At 58.4% G+C, this 14,441-nt stretch overlaps 1 protein-coding gene across 1 annotated transcript in view; it reads left to right on the top strand.

Annotated features, from left to right (window-relative positions):
• The window catches only part of CHCHD6 (coiled-coil-helix-coiled-coil-helix domain containing 6), a 120,001-nt gene extending 114,222 nt beyond the window's left edge, over positions 1-5,779 (top strand). Inside the window, exon 8 of the mRNA XM_082767964.1 lies at positions 5,405-5,779. Within this exon, the coding sequence (XP_082624090.1) occupies positions 5,405-5,422 (18 nt within the window). The 3' untranslated portion in view covers positions 5,423-5,779. The remainder of the gene's footprint in view (positions 1-5,404) is intronic.
• The last annotated feature ends 8,662 nt before the right edge of the window (positions 5,780-14,441 follow it).

The following is a 14,441-nucleotide window of genomic DNA, read 5'->3' as shown; positions in this document are numbered from 1 at the left end:
CTTCCATCTCACCAGGCTTTAGCAAAGCTGACCTCCACATGAAAAACAGCTCTGCTGCGTCCCTGGGTATCACCGCCCGTGTATGTGATGGGTGACAGTACCGTCGTGGGGTGGAGGGTGAGGAGGGGGCTCTGCACGCGCCGTGGGGAGCCCTGTGGTGGTGTAGGGCTGCAGGACTTCCTCGGGTGGCAGCTGAAGGACGTTACCTGTGATGAGTCCTCACGATGTCTCTGCTTCACTGGTTCCTGGTGTTCAAAACCCCGTGGCACCTGGGTGCAGACTGGGCTGGGCCCCTTGTTGGGCATTAATTTGGCACCCAGCTGCTCGAAACACCCATCCTACCCCCTGACTGATGCCACCAAGCACCACAGGTACCCGACCTCTAAACAGGGCTAGGTACCCGACCTCTAAACAGGGCTGGTGGGAGCACAGGGACAGAGATCTGGACCCATCCCCAGCCACCAGCCCCCTCCACGTGCCACCCAGTGCTCCCCAGCCCCCAGGAGGGGATCTGTGCCCCCCATCAGCCTCCCAGCAGCAGGGGAACCGCGGCTCTTCCCCACTCCTCCTCCTCTTCTCCACACCGAGCGACCTTTCAGGCCCAGCAGCCGAGCTGTGTGTGCACACACGGCCCCCACACGTGCTCTGCTCGAGCCGGACCCACGCAGCCCTGACCCTGCGTGGGCAGCCCCCGACCCCACTGGCATCTCCTGCGAGCCCGAACAATTAGGAGTCTCTGCTCTCCCTTCCCCCTGCCTCTTTATTCTTGGCAAAAAAAGGTTAATTAAACTCAGAAAATATCCCTTTTCTCCCCCCTCCGAAGCATGAGACTGTTAATTTTCTCTTTAAATTTGTATTTAATTAATTCCTGCAAAGGCTCTGACTATATTTTTTTGGTATAATTTCTCCCTTTGTCTCTCTCTCTCATTGTTAATCCTTGCATATTCAGTTTTTTTTTTTTTTTTTTCCCCTCCCTTTTCCCCTAGATTTGAAATTCTATTACCATTTCAGAAGGCAGGCGTTTGAAGAGAAAATTGAATACCCGTCCAGTCTTGATAAGAAGGGACATTTGGTGCGAGCGGTAATTTGCGAGGCAGATTCCTTCCCCCCTCCCTTCCTCACCACCATCCTGACCGGGGCGGGGGGAAGATTATGGGGTACTGGGGGGGCTTCTTTTGGGGCTCCTCTGCTTTTGGGGTACCCCAAAGCGGGGTTATGGGGACCCGGGGCTGTGCTGTGGGGACATAGGGGTGACCTGTGTGGGGTCTGCGCCCCTACAGCGGGATGGGGGAGCCCCCCGCAGCCGGCACCAGATGGCGCTGCCGCCCCGGCTGTGGGCCGGGACCCCGGGGCCGAGCTCCGAGGGGCTCTGAGGCGATGCCGGGGCCTCGCCGAGCCCCCTGCGGCCACCCCTGATCCCGAGCCCGGCCTGAGGCAGGGGCAGGGCCCGGTGCTGAGGGCACGGCCCCGGGGAGGCCTCGGTGCCCGCCCGCTGCCGCGCAAATGGCGGCGGCTGGGGCTGAGGGGAAGGGCAGCGCTGCCCCTGCTGCCTCGCCCGAATCTCTCGGTTTCCGTCAAGGCTGTGTGGCATCTTTGAGTTTAAACGAGGAATTACGCTCAGGCTTTTAGTTTATTTATGATTAGCACCAGGAGCCCGGTGCTGGCTCAACCCTGAGGTGGGGGGAGCAGGGTCAAGGCAATAGCTGGGGGTGCTGAGGGATCCCCATGCCGGTGGCAGACGTTGGGATCCCTAATTACTCATTCTGTAATTAAAAGGTGTTTGCTGACCACCGCTGTGTCTTGCTTCTTGGCTGCGAATGGGGCAGGCGAGCGCGAGCAGCAGCTGCCTTGCACGGCGCTGCAGGCACGGCGCTGGGTGTGAGGGGAGCCGTGTGGGGACACGCGGTTCCCCCGTCCGCTCCCTGCCTGAGGTGTTGTGGCTGTGCCTTGGAAATGGCCTCAGGTACTTTTTGTTGGGTTTCCCATGGCAAAGAGGCACTGAGGCAGTGATTGGGTCCTTTTGGTGTGACCTAACCAGTTGGTGACACAGGAGGACACAGCCTGGTGCCCACATCCAGCATCACATCCCTGGCTGAGGGGCACCGGGGGGCTGTGGGGTCCCCCAGCGCTGTGTGGGGCCGGCTGCCCCACAGAGCCCAGTCAGGGGCTATGCTACCCTTGGTCATGGGGCTTTGGGGTGCCCCGGGGCCAGCTGCCACAGCTCTGCTCCCCGGCACCTTCTCTGGAGCAGCAAGGCGAGGTATTTTTAGCATGTCGCATCTCGCAGGCGGTAATTGGTTTCTGAGGGTTTTTGCTCTCCGTGTTCCTGATTGCGCTTCGCAGCTTGCAGGGCAGGAAGACGTGCGCCCTTCCCCGCTCTGCCTCCCATCAGGTCACTTTGGGACCCCCACACCGGGCTCTGCTCAAACCCTGGCTGCTGAGGTTAACCACAGCCCCTCTCCCTGGCAGGGAAGGGCTGGTTGCTGGTACCTGCACCAACAGCACGGGGCTGGGAAGAAAATGCAGCTCAGTGGGTTTCTAGTCCAGGTTTGGGGACACATCATCCCTCGGCACCGTCCCTTTGTGTGCTGGAAGCTGCTGCCCCCCTCGCCAGCAGCATCCCGACCTCCCCACATGCAGCGCTGCGCCGCCGGTTTGATCTTCCTCGAGACAGGTGCCCCGTGTGGGGCGAAGGTTTAATCCCTCTGATTTTATTCTTATTGAACAAACGTTTAAAACGCAATAAGAAGAAAATGAAAAAGCGCTCGGTGCCTGCCTTTCAGCAGCTGGTGGTGGTCTTGGGTTTGTGGTTAGCACGGACTCGGCAAGTCCCAGTCCCTGGTCCTCGGGTGATGTCCACGGGGAGCCGGCAGCGGGACCTGGGTGTCTGCGGGGTCCTGAGCAACTGGGGCTGGGCAGGAGGGAGCACATGGGGCTACTGGGGCTGCAGGGGCCTAAAGGATGGAGAAGAGGTGTTTGGGGTCTGGGGGGAGCTCCTGGGGGCCTGGGAGGTGCCGGGGTGATGGAGGCTGGAGGATATATGGGGGATTCCCTCCCTAATTGCATGAGTTTTTACAGCCTGGAGCCCAGACGGATTGCAGCGCACGCAGCCTCGTGCTGGGCTTTATTACAAGCTGGTTAATAACTCTGTACTGGATGGTTTGTTAAAGGAGTTAATTTACCCTGGACTATTTGCTAATTTAGGCTGCGAGGCTCGGCCGAGGCCGTACAGGGCTGAGCCTTTCCAGTTTTACCACCAGCGGCAAAATTTGCCCTGTGGGATCGTGCCTGGCCACGGGGCTGGGCGAGGAGGTGCTTGGCAGGTTTGGGGTCCCCATGGGGTGCCCGCTGGCATCACCCTCCTTGTGCCCGGCAGTTCCCCTTCCTGGCTGCAAGTGCCAGGGGCCACGTGCCCATTAACAGCCCAGCTAACGAGCGTGCCCGGCTAATGAATACCCCTGGCCGTGGTGTCCTGCGTGCCCTGGTCACCCCCAGGTAGCCGAGCTCCCTCGCGGCGCCGCGCTGCCAGCCGTCTTTTAAGAACACATATTGACATTAAAAAAGGCCCCTCTGTACCTATTAATTGAAGTCATTAAATTTAATGGGATGGTTATTGCATGTTAAATAAATACCAGCTAATTATGAAAAACATATTTGCCAAGGTTTAACTATAGAAAAGATGCCTCAATTACATGGTTATTAAACCTCAAAAAATATACACTTTTAATAATGAAGTGACATTTAAATAACATACATTAACTGTCTTATTAAATGCTGCTTCTTTTCATATTTGAGGACTTTAATTTAGAGCATTTTCCCTGGCACTAACTGTACTATGCATCATTAACTGTCTTTCACTCATCGTTTTGTAAACTTTTTTTATAAATAGGCTGAAGTGTCTGTAGTCGCTTTTGTTTCCCCGGCTCCCAGCGCTCCCTTCGGGTGGCGGGGATTTGCCAGGGAAGCGAGCGCGGAGAGAGGGAACTCCTGGGCTGCCGCTTCACACCACGAAAGCCCTTCCTGAGGGTGCTGAACCCCTCCCTAAATCTGCCATCCCCAAATACGCAGGCAGCTGAGCTCTTCAGGATTTCTGGCACACGCTTGCTGGAAGGACGGCTCTGCACCTCTCCTTTTTCCAGGCCCTACAGCCCTGTGAGGAGTAGCCAGGAGATGGAGAGCGGGGTGAGGGAAGTACCAAGCTGGTTCTGTCTCCGCCAGCGAGCCCTGCAGTGACCTGAAGGCGTTTTGGGGAGGCTGCACCTCTGCGGGGACCCTCCTGGCACCGCTGCGGGGCCAGCAGCGAGCAGCGCAAGCCGCGGGCTCGCAGCCTCCTTGGCTTTAATGCATTTATTGATTGCAGTGAACACGTCAGGATATAATTTAGAAATCACTCTCCCAGAATCAATTAGAGGCCTTGCTAGTAATTTCGGCGCCTTTTAGTTAAAGCTCCTGCCCTTCCTCCGCTTGCACGCCCACCATCCCCACTCTGCTTTGCGGGGACCGCTGCCTTCCCTGCCGGCTGCCGCTGGGTCCCGCTCTGTCTGGGACTGCCGGTGCCAGCGTCTCCTGCCAGCAGCAACGCTGCTTTTCTGGGAATCCGGGCTGTCCTGGTCGCCTCCCAAACCAGCCCTCATTACAGGATGTCAGAGCGCCAGGACGCAGCGGCTCCCGGACCCGCTTGTAATGTTTCCTGCGTCCGCACCGAGGTAGATAAGCCGTGTTTGGGAGGCCCCGGCGGGCAGCGGTTGGTACAGAAGCACTTAAATTAATGAGGAAGAAATGAAGTCACCGGCAGCGGGGGCTCCCGGCCTTCCCGGCGGTGCCAGGCCCCAGCTCCGGCTCCAGAGAGGCTTCAGGTGGTGGCAGGCTCTGGTGTGGGTCCAGCAAAGCCACACCATTAATTTTTGGGGGAGAATCTGAGGTTTTGAAATGTGTCTCGTTGCACAGAGGGCTGACGGGCTTTCCCCGTGAAGTTCCCGTGCGGCACGGTCCGGGGCAGCCAGAGCGTTCTGCCTTGGTAAGCGCCAGCCTTCCTGCTCGGATTTTTGGCATCTTTAATATTGCGGAGTTTATTTAAAAAATGGAAATGAAACAGCCTTTTAAAATGGAAATAGCAGGCTCTTCTCCGCCAAGACACGGCTCTTCAACCATGTCTAAAGAATTTTCCTGTCTCTTTTTTTTTTTTTTCCCTACCGCGGTGATGAATGTTCATCAAAACAGTTGCAGGTTTGTGGTGTTTTGTTTTTTTATTTTATTTTATTTTATTTTATTTTGTGAAAGCCTTTAGCAAGTCACCATTTTCTGATGGAATAAAGTTGAGGGAGGGGGAAAAAGTAGCTCAAGACTGGGGCGGATTGGATTTGAGCCTTTTTATTTGCTCTTTCTTTCCTACCTGCTGTTACAGGTGCATGGCTTGAAGTGAAACGTCCCCGCTCCATCCGGGCAGCACATCGCACGTGGGGTGGTGATGGCCAGGACTCCTGTGGGACCCAGTAACCTGTGGGGACCTTCCCCACTGATGCCAGGCTCGTCATTTCCCCCTGTTCTGGCAGCAGCAGAGACACGGTGACTTAAAAATCCATCCTCGGGGGCTCATGGATGGGAGCTGGAGCCCGGACGCCCTGCTGTGTAGTTCACAGGGCCGGACATTTCGTCCTCGCAGAGGTGTGAGATGCTTCTCGGGGGATCTCTGTGCTGCAATAACACATCCCTGTATAGGCAAATTGTCTTAAGTAATGGTTTCTGCATTTTTTTTTAAGGTATATTTATCATATCTTTTATTGAATAAAATTAAAGCGGAATTAGAAACTAAAATAACTTTAATTACGAACTTCATGATTCAGTCTGTTGTAAATCCTTCAGCATAATATTGTGCCATAAAAATGCTATTTTGTGATAATTATTATTATTATAATTAATGTTCCTTAATTGCTAATGTCGCAGGCATGCGTTATCTCCCAGGTTTTCTTGCAGTGCCTCCGGAGGAGCTGCTCCGGGGGGGATGCGGAGGGCTCAGCCGGATGCAGGCGCCAGGTCCAGGAGCGGGGGATCGGGATGGATGGGGGCTCTGGTCGGGGCTGGAAACCACCCGGGGCTCCCCCAGCTCCCCGGGGAGCCCCCTTGGGTCTGGGTTGTGGGTGCCTGGAGGTGCCCGTGCTGTGCCCTGCGGGGTGGCCTGGCTGCTGCGAGGTGCTGGGGCTGCAACAAACCAAAGTGCCACCGCGTGTGCCACCCGTCCCTTCAGGAGCTCGGGGTGCCCGGGTGCTGGGCTCCTCCTGGCTCCTCCTCGCCCCGCTGCACGCAGCCCTGCTCCATTTCGGGAGCACCGGGGGTGCTTCTTTTTCCGTGCCCACCAGGAGCTGTGCGACGTGTCCCTGGGGTGATGATGACGAGCAAACATGATGCCGTAGCCTGCTGTTTCCGAAGGGGCCCGATTTGTCACTGCCATCCCCAGGTAGGCAGGAGGAGGCTGGAGGGAAACGGCCTCCCCAGGGGCTCAGCTCCCACCCCTCACTAACACCCTGCAGGGTGCGGGCAAGGCGGGCACACCACAGAGAGCTAAAACTGTCCAGAAGGAGGGCAGGGGGGCAGCCCCATCAGAAACGGGGCTCCCCAGCACTGAGAACGCCTCTGCCCGTGCTCGGTGCTGAGCACAGGGAACCAAAGCGGCCTCCCTGCTTTGGGGTGTAGGCGATGCTCAGCGCCTCGCTGCATGCACGGAGCAGGCCGGGAGGTGCAGTGCCAGGAGGTGGTGCTCTTTGTATTGGCTAAGCCTAGCACCTCAAAGCACCGAAGTCCTCTTACGAGAATGAGAAAGTGGAGGGATTTATGCTTCGGCCGGGCTGGGGCTCTGCCACTCATCCCTCTCTGGCTTGGAGGATGCTGCTGGTGGCTCGGGGAGCCAGCCCCGAGTCCTGCTGCCGGCCCAGGCCCAGGTGCGAGGGAGGAGCGGGGAGCAGGGGGATGCGAAGCGCCTGGTGCCAGGCACGTGAATTTTTTATGTGACCCGGAGGCCTCGCTCGTACCAGCATGGGGCTGCCCAGGAGCAGCTGAGAGCAGGAAGGCACGAAAACAGCCACCGAGCCACCTGCTTCACAGCGGTGAGTGTGTGCGGGGTGAAGCTGAAACCAGGATGCATTTTTAATGATGCAGGCAGGGCTGGGTTTCTTTAAATAAGACTAGACAATGAATATGCACTCTATAAGCCGTGTAGTGCACAGCAACTGCATTATTTACAGCAGCTTCTTCCTTGTCCGTTTTAATTTTACATGGGCACCGGAGAAAACGAAGGGGCTCCTTGGAGTCTCGCTTGTCCCACGCGGAGGAGATGAATTTCTCGGTTCCGGAGGATTTGGTGTTCATCTTTCTGCTGACGTGGATGGTGGAGGAGACAGCCAGCCTGGGAGACAGAGCATGGCACCTAGGGGCAGGGGCAGCTGTGGCAGATGGGAACACGCTGCCCTATAACTCAAACCCACGGTCCTTTCCCTAGGGCAAACGTCTCCTGAAAGGAGGTGACGGGGAGAACAGGGGGCTCGGTTTTAGTCCCATGCAGCATCTGGTCTGAAGTGTCATTTCCTGCCTTCTCTGCACGAGGTGGAGAAAGGGCTGCGTGAAAAGGGTGTTCAGGGGGGAAATGGGGCAGGTGGGAGCGAGCAGCAGCACGGGGGCTGCAGGGGGCTCTGAATTTCCCCAGGAGGGATGCGCTGCCTGGTCCCAGCCGAAACGGTGAGCCCTGACCTACAGCCACCATCCTCAACCATTCGGTTTCAGAGTCAACATCTGCTGCAGTGAGCAGGGGGGCTCTTTACACCTCCCTTAAAGCCGTTGGGTGAATCTGTCTCACCTTTTCCTATCCCTGCAAGGCCGGCAGCAACCCCCTGCCTGTCCCTTCCCTCCGTCCTCCCCCAGGAAAATGCCAGGGAACCTGCTGCAGCCGGCCGTGACGTGCAGCTGAGTCACCAAATGCCACCGGCGCTGAGCCATCGCGCTGCGCCCTTCTGCAGGCTGCAACAAACCAAAGCAGCCGCGTGGGCTCCAGCGGGCACCTCTGCCCGGCTTCTGCTCCATCTCCTGGCGGGGTGGGAGCCCCCAGACAGGCGGTGGCACCACGTCCACGGTGCTGGGCAGGGGACGGTGCCTCTCGGGCTCTCTGCGGAGCGGTGGAGCCAGGAAGCGACTTTCTCGCTTTCTTTCTTCCCTTCAAAGTTGCCCCGACTCGAAGTCAGGCCTGTCTGCTTTTGGTTCCCACTGCGCGGGGAAGCCTGGATGTGATTCATCAAGGGATGTCTGATTTGCTTAGCAGGGAGCCCTCGGGCTGCCGGGAGGAAGCACAAAAAGTGGTTCGGCAGTGGCTGCAAAGGTGGGCTCGGAGTCCAGGAGCTGACGGACACGAGGATGCTCTCCCCGGGCCTGGGAGGGTTGAGATGGCAGCTTGACGGCTTGGAAAATAGGCTGAAATGAAGGAATATCAATACGGAGAGAGAGCTGTTCCTGCCGAGCAGCCCCGGGGCAGCTAACGTGAAATGCTGGTTGTCTCCCAGGAGCTGACAGGTGTCTGCATCAGCCTTCCTGCTAATTAAGCGCCGTCGTGAGGCACGGGCAAAGGGATGGAGGAGCCGGGAAGAAGCTCACCCGTGAAGGTATGGCTGGGGAGGGGGCTCTGCAGGGGCTCCCTCCCACCTGGGGAAGAGCTGTGGGAAGGACTGGTGCGTGTCAGGGCGCTGTCAGGTGAGGGAGAAGCAGTCACGGGGCAGGCAAGTCTTTAGGGAGCTTGGAGAGGGGCAGAGCTTCTTCAGGACACATCCTGCTGGGTGTCCGTCCTCCTCTCCCACCACACTGGGTGTTCTTCTTTGGGTCTCACCAGCTCCTGGAGCTCCCGCTGCAGACCTGTGGGACCTCGCAGGAGCGCCCCAGCACATCTCACACCCATCCCAGCACCAAATCACTCGCAGCAGGGACCCCCTTCCCAAACCACTGGGTGCAACACTCCCAGCCCAGCAGGCTGGAGAAATCACAGGGCTCCCAGACTTCTCTTTCTCCCAATCCCCCTTCATCCTTCCAGGTGACCTCCCGTGCCCATCTGACCTCTCCCTTCCCAGCCCCGGCCAGGGGGAGCTTCTCTCTGTAATTAACAGCAGTGCTGCCTGCCCGCCGAGGCCTCTAATAGAAAATTCCCCATTTCAAGGAACATAAGCACAGCGGGGCGGAGGAAGGGGCCGTTCATCAGCGATGCTTTGCGGGCGCCTGTGGATCCAGAGGGCGTCTGTAGCAGCAGGCACGGGATAAAAGCAGGCAGCAAAGTGCCCTCCTCGCCAGGCGGGCCGGGGAGAGGAGGAGTGACAGCCCCCGTGCCACCCCACGTCCCTTCCCCATGTGCCTCTCCAGTGCCTTTTGCCTGCTGGCCCTGCCTGCGTTTGCAGCTGTGATCCCCTGAAAAATGGCTCTATTCATTACCCATTTTAATTTCAGTCTGGATCCCCAGAGCTCTGCAGACACATTTTGTTATCCTGGCTGTCAAGAAGCCTAAAGAGCTGCTGACGCCTCCTGGAAAACTTTGACAAACCCTCTGTTCGGGCACCGTGCTGCCTCCCCAGCCTGTCTGCCCAGGCTTTCCGCTCCCTAGTTCTTTATTAGCAACGATGTCTGCGAGGACAGGAGGAGAGAAAAAGCCCCACCGCTGACATCTGTGCAGAGCTGATCTCCTCTCCAGGCCCCTTCCCTCTCTGAGGATGCCGTGGGAGCTGAGCTGCAGAGGCCGGGTGTGAATGTCCCCAAAGATCAGATTTGCTCTCCGGGAAGCCAGATGTCACAGCAGAAAGGGGCACTGGCTTTATCCCATCCCCATACATCGCTGCTCAGCCCAGAGGGTTCAAACCTGTGGTCGCAGACTCTTGGGGAACCCTTTTAGGAGGTCCCTGGGAGGTGAACAGGGGAGCCGATCTGTGCCTGGAGACCTGTGCGCACCGTGCAGGAGCCTGTGTTCCCAGCGGGAAATTTTTAGCAGTCAGAAGCTGAAAATGGTTGAAAAATCTCAAATTTAGCTTCTTATTTATAGCCCCTCACCACTCAGTTGGACTGGATTAACCCAGTGAGCTGCGCGGAACAGCTTTCCCATCTATTCTGGCTCTCTTTGGCGATCTAATCCTCTCCCAATTAGTTTCTTTTTACATAGTAGTTGTCAGGCTGCTTTTAGAGAACAAAATGCCCCTCGGTCTCTTCGCTAACAGAGGAGAGTGCACCCGACACACCGAGAACAGATTGTCTCTAAATGTAATTTTGGTCAAAGTTCTGCAGAAGAAGTGCAGAGTCAGCCGCATGCTTTTAGCATAATGAGGACGAGCCAGCCGAACTCGTAACCTCTGTGGTTTTGGTCCAGCTGAGAACGGAGTCATCTTCTGCTTCAAACCCTTCCTCCCAGCGCCCTGCTGCGCTCTGAAATGCCGAGTTGCCTTTGAGGTGCCACTCACGCCGGCTGTCCTCGGGGCACGCGGGAGCACGGCCGAGCCTGCCGCTCCCCGGAGGTTCGTCAGCCGCAGGGGGATGAGGAGGCACGAGGGCTGAGGGGGAGCAGAGCAATTAAAAAGCCATCAGAGGCAGGAGAAAAAGATGAGGCTTGCAGAGCTAACCGGGGGCCAGCTGCAGGGGTGAGGTGCCCAGACCCTGGGGAAAGGCACGAGTGAGGAGTGTCCCTGCGCTCTGGGCACGGTGCTGGAGGAGCCAGTGGGCTGGCCGTGGGGGGCTGTGAGCTCTGTGGGTTGCTGCAAGCCTGCGACTCCTCCCCACCTCCTCTGAACCCCAAAATCCTTCCTGCTGTGCACCCGGGCTCCTGGCACGGGGGCTCTTGGTTTTTCTTTCCTGTTTTTATTCCTCTTTGTGATCCCCTGCTCCTGACCTCCAGCAGTACGTTCTGCGTAACCAGTGCCATTTTCTCCTGCAACGATAACCTATGCTCACTACTGGAAACTGTGGATGACCAAAAGCTGCCCTGTTGGCTAAAATCTTCAATAAAACCCTAGGTACAACCACAGCCCCGTGGCCAGTCGTCATTCTGCCCAGGCCTCCCGGACAGCCCGCCTGTCCCCAGGTGACACTGTCACACCTGGACCTGGAGGCGTGCTGGTGGCCAGGGTGCCAGGCCCCTTTCCTGAGCTCCTCCACCTCGGTTTCATCCCTCACCGCTCTGTCAGCCCATCACCCTCTCCCTCAGCAAGAACAAATTGCTCGGGCTCCCTCCCCACCGGTGCTGAGCTGGGGAAGGGGAGCTGCGGAGACGCTGGGAGCCTTGCGGGGCTGTGTGACACTGCCCTGCGTGCGGAGCGAGCACAGGGCTAATCCCCCCTCTTCCCCACGCCTGCAGCACGAGATAGTGGCCGAGAGAGCAAGGTGCCCGCGCAACGCTCCCGGGAGCAAGCGGATTTACAGGCGGCGGTGGGAGCCTGCCTGAATCTCTCTCCCTTCTTCTTTATGCGTTTAAGAGGTTTCACTGTCTCGCTAACTCCCCTGAGAGGCCCAAGTAGCAGCCTCTTCGGATGTGAATACCTGACAAGTTTTTAATGTGAAATGAATTCACTAAATTTAGTCTCTTGGAGGGGAAGGAAAAAAAAGGAAAAAAAAAAAAAGAGAACCGCTTCTTTCAATCTGGGGGAAGTGATCCAAACCCCAGCCGCTTCCCTGCCGTCAGAGTGAGCTGATTTGTTCTTTTCTCCTCTGTCTCAAAAGCTTTTAAGTCTGAGCCCCATGTGTGCCTGTGCACAAATAAGAGGTGGGAGAATGGCAGGCACCGACGCCGGTGTCTCAGGGGGAATCTGACAGCTCCCAGCTCCTGGCCTCCACATGACAGATGTTGACGAGGGCAGGGTGGGGAGATAGACAAAAGGAAAACCTGTGACGAGGGCTCTCTTCGGGTCGGAAGGGACCTCTGGCCCGAGTCCTAGGGATGCCGTCTTTGCTTTCAAGTGGACTTTGCACAAGACATAACTGGTGCCGAGGGCTGGAAGTAGGGAGCACCTCGCCTGGTGTACTTGTCTGAATCACCCGTTCTCCACCCCATCCTCTCTTCCTACCCTCGCTGGAGCCTCCAAGGTCCACTTTTCTTCTCTGTTCTGGCTCCTGAGGTTCACCAGGAACCTTCTGCCCTCCTTCGTTGTCCTCTCCCAAGGGCCAGAGCGGCCTCTGGGCTCTGCTGGCTGAAGGAGGCCTCGTGTTCTCCATGGCTTCACGAATCGGTTACTTCAGCCCAGGTAAGGAGCTGTGTACGTGCTTGTAACCATTAGCACAGGTGGAGGCAAGCACACGGGCTCAGTTTTGGAGGCTGAGGTCTCCCTGAGCATGTCTACACATCCGCACAAGATGAGCATATGCATTACTGCAGCAGAGCTGACGGCTGGCTACTCCCAAAATTCAGCGGTGTGCAAGAGGCTGAAGGGCAAAGCGTGTCTTGGTGATGCAGTTTGGTGGAGATGAAGATTTGGCTGGCTGCGGCCTGGGCTGTGTCTGGTGCCCTCATGGCGCTAGCGCCTGGATGCCCACCTGTCCTGCGGTCGGGGTTTGGAGGCTTCTACCTTGGTGGGCTGTGGGTTTTGTGGCTGGAGGGCTACTAAGATTGAAGCCCCAAGCTGGGGGACATCATTCGCCCCCATGCTGCAGTGAGCCACCGCTCCATCTCCTGGCAGGAGAGCTCCACGCCATTTATATCCCGCGTCTCACCGGTGAAAGGAGCGGAGGTGCAGGCCTGATTATGAGGACTTTATTTAGTTCTGATTGCCTCTAAAAAGGTTGCTTCCCAGCTGAGAGATGCAGGAGCAGAGGGGGATGGTCACTGGTTTCTGCACCCACGCAGGGACACCGGGGCGGTGCTGTGCTGGGGACGGGGCACGTGGGCACGGGGCAGCCATGCCCTGGCTTGGCGTGAAGGCAAAATGAAGAAAGGGGGATAATGAAGATGATAAAAATGGCTGGCGCCGAAAACGTGTTTTAAAAAGACAAATAATTAACTCAGACCACCCATTCATCTTTTTTATGGCTTTTACTCTATTTCCCCTTTGTGATTTTAGCCGTAAGCGGCGTGGATGCGGTGCCAGCGGGAAGATGCTGAGCTGGCAGCCCTGCAGAACAAAGTCCTGCCGTTATCGGCGGGGTGGCCGCCGGGCCGGCGGCGCTGCCCTGCGCTGAGCTGAGCTGAGCTGAGGCGGCTCCCGGCCGCCCGCTGCCCCTGACGGGCTGGGCTGGGCTGGGGAGGCTGCGCCGGGCCCTCCCGCACGGAGAGGCCGTGAGGGAGCCGTGTGTAGGGCTGTGTGTAGGGCCGTGAGGGAGCCGTGCGTAGGGCTGTGTGTAGGGCCGTGAGGGAGACGTGTGTCCCTACACACATGAGGGAGCCGTGTATAGGGCCGTGAGGAAGCCATGTGTAGGGCTATGTGTAGGGCCATGAGGGAACGGTGTGTAGGGCTGTGAGGGATTTGTGTAGGGCCATGAGGGAGCCGTGTGTCCCTATACACATGAGGGAGCCGTGTGTAGGGCTGTGGGGGAGCCATGTCTAGGGCAGTGAGGGATCTGTGTGTAGGGCCATGAGGGAGCTGTGTCTAGGTCTCTGATGGAGCCACGTGTAGGTCTGTGAAGGTGCCATGCCTAGGGCCATGAGGGAACTGTGTGTAGGACTCTGAGGGAGCCATGTCTAGGTCCATGAGGGGACTGTGTATATGGCTGTGGTAGAGCTGTGTGTAGGGCCGTGAGGGAGCCATGCCTAGGGCCACGGGTCCACCCTGGCTGTCCTCATGCGGGTGGCCACGCGCAGGGTCCGAGACAGCAGCACGGCATAACATGGCACCACCGCCTGCAGTCCCTATGGATCAGGAGGGCACAGCGGCACCACCCCGACCTCCACCACCCCATACAGGGGTGATATCCCCCAAACCCTCCTCCTCCTCTCCAAAAGGCTTTCCACAGGCGTTCTGCCCCTGATATTTGCACTCCATACACCAGGGACCACCCATACCCCCACCACCCCACACTGGGGCGCAGCAACCCCAAACCACGGGGCGGCGGCGCCCCCTACCCCCCTTGAAGACCCCTTGAAGACCCCTTGAAGACCCCCCTCGCCCACCCCCTTCCCCCCAGCCCCCCATCCCCTCCCCTCCATCGCCCTTTTAAGACTCAGCAGCGGGGCGGGGCCGCGCCCGTCCCCGCGGAGCTCCGCGGGCGCCCCCTGGAGGCGACGCCGCCGCCACCACCGCCGCCGCCGCCGCCCCTTTCCCCGGCCGCGGCCCCGGTCCCGGCGGTGGCAGCGGCAGCGGCGGCGGGGGCGCGGCCGTGCGCGTGCGCGCGCGCGGCGGCGGCGGCGGGGGCGCGCGCGCGCGCGGCGTTCCGTCGGGGCCCCGCGCCGCCGGCCCATTCATGCGGGGCAGCGGCGGCGGCGGAGGGAGGCAGGAGAGGCAGGAGGGAGG

The sequence above is a fragment of the Aythya marila genome, assembly GCF_965140915.1.
Source record: "Aythya marila genome assembly, chromosome: 10".
NCBI classification, from domain to species: Eukaryota; Metazoa; Chordata; class Aves; order Anseriformes; family Anatidae; genus Aythya; species Aythya marila.
Note: the sequence above shows the minus strand (reverse complement) of the source record. Positions and strands in the feature narration are given on the sequence as shown.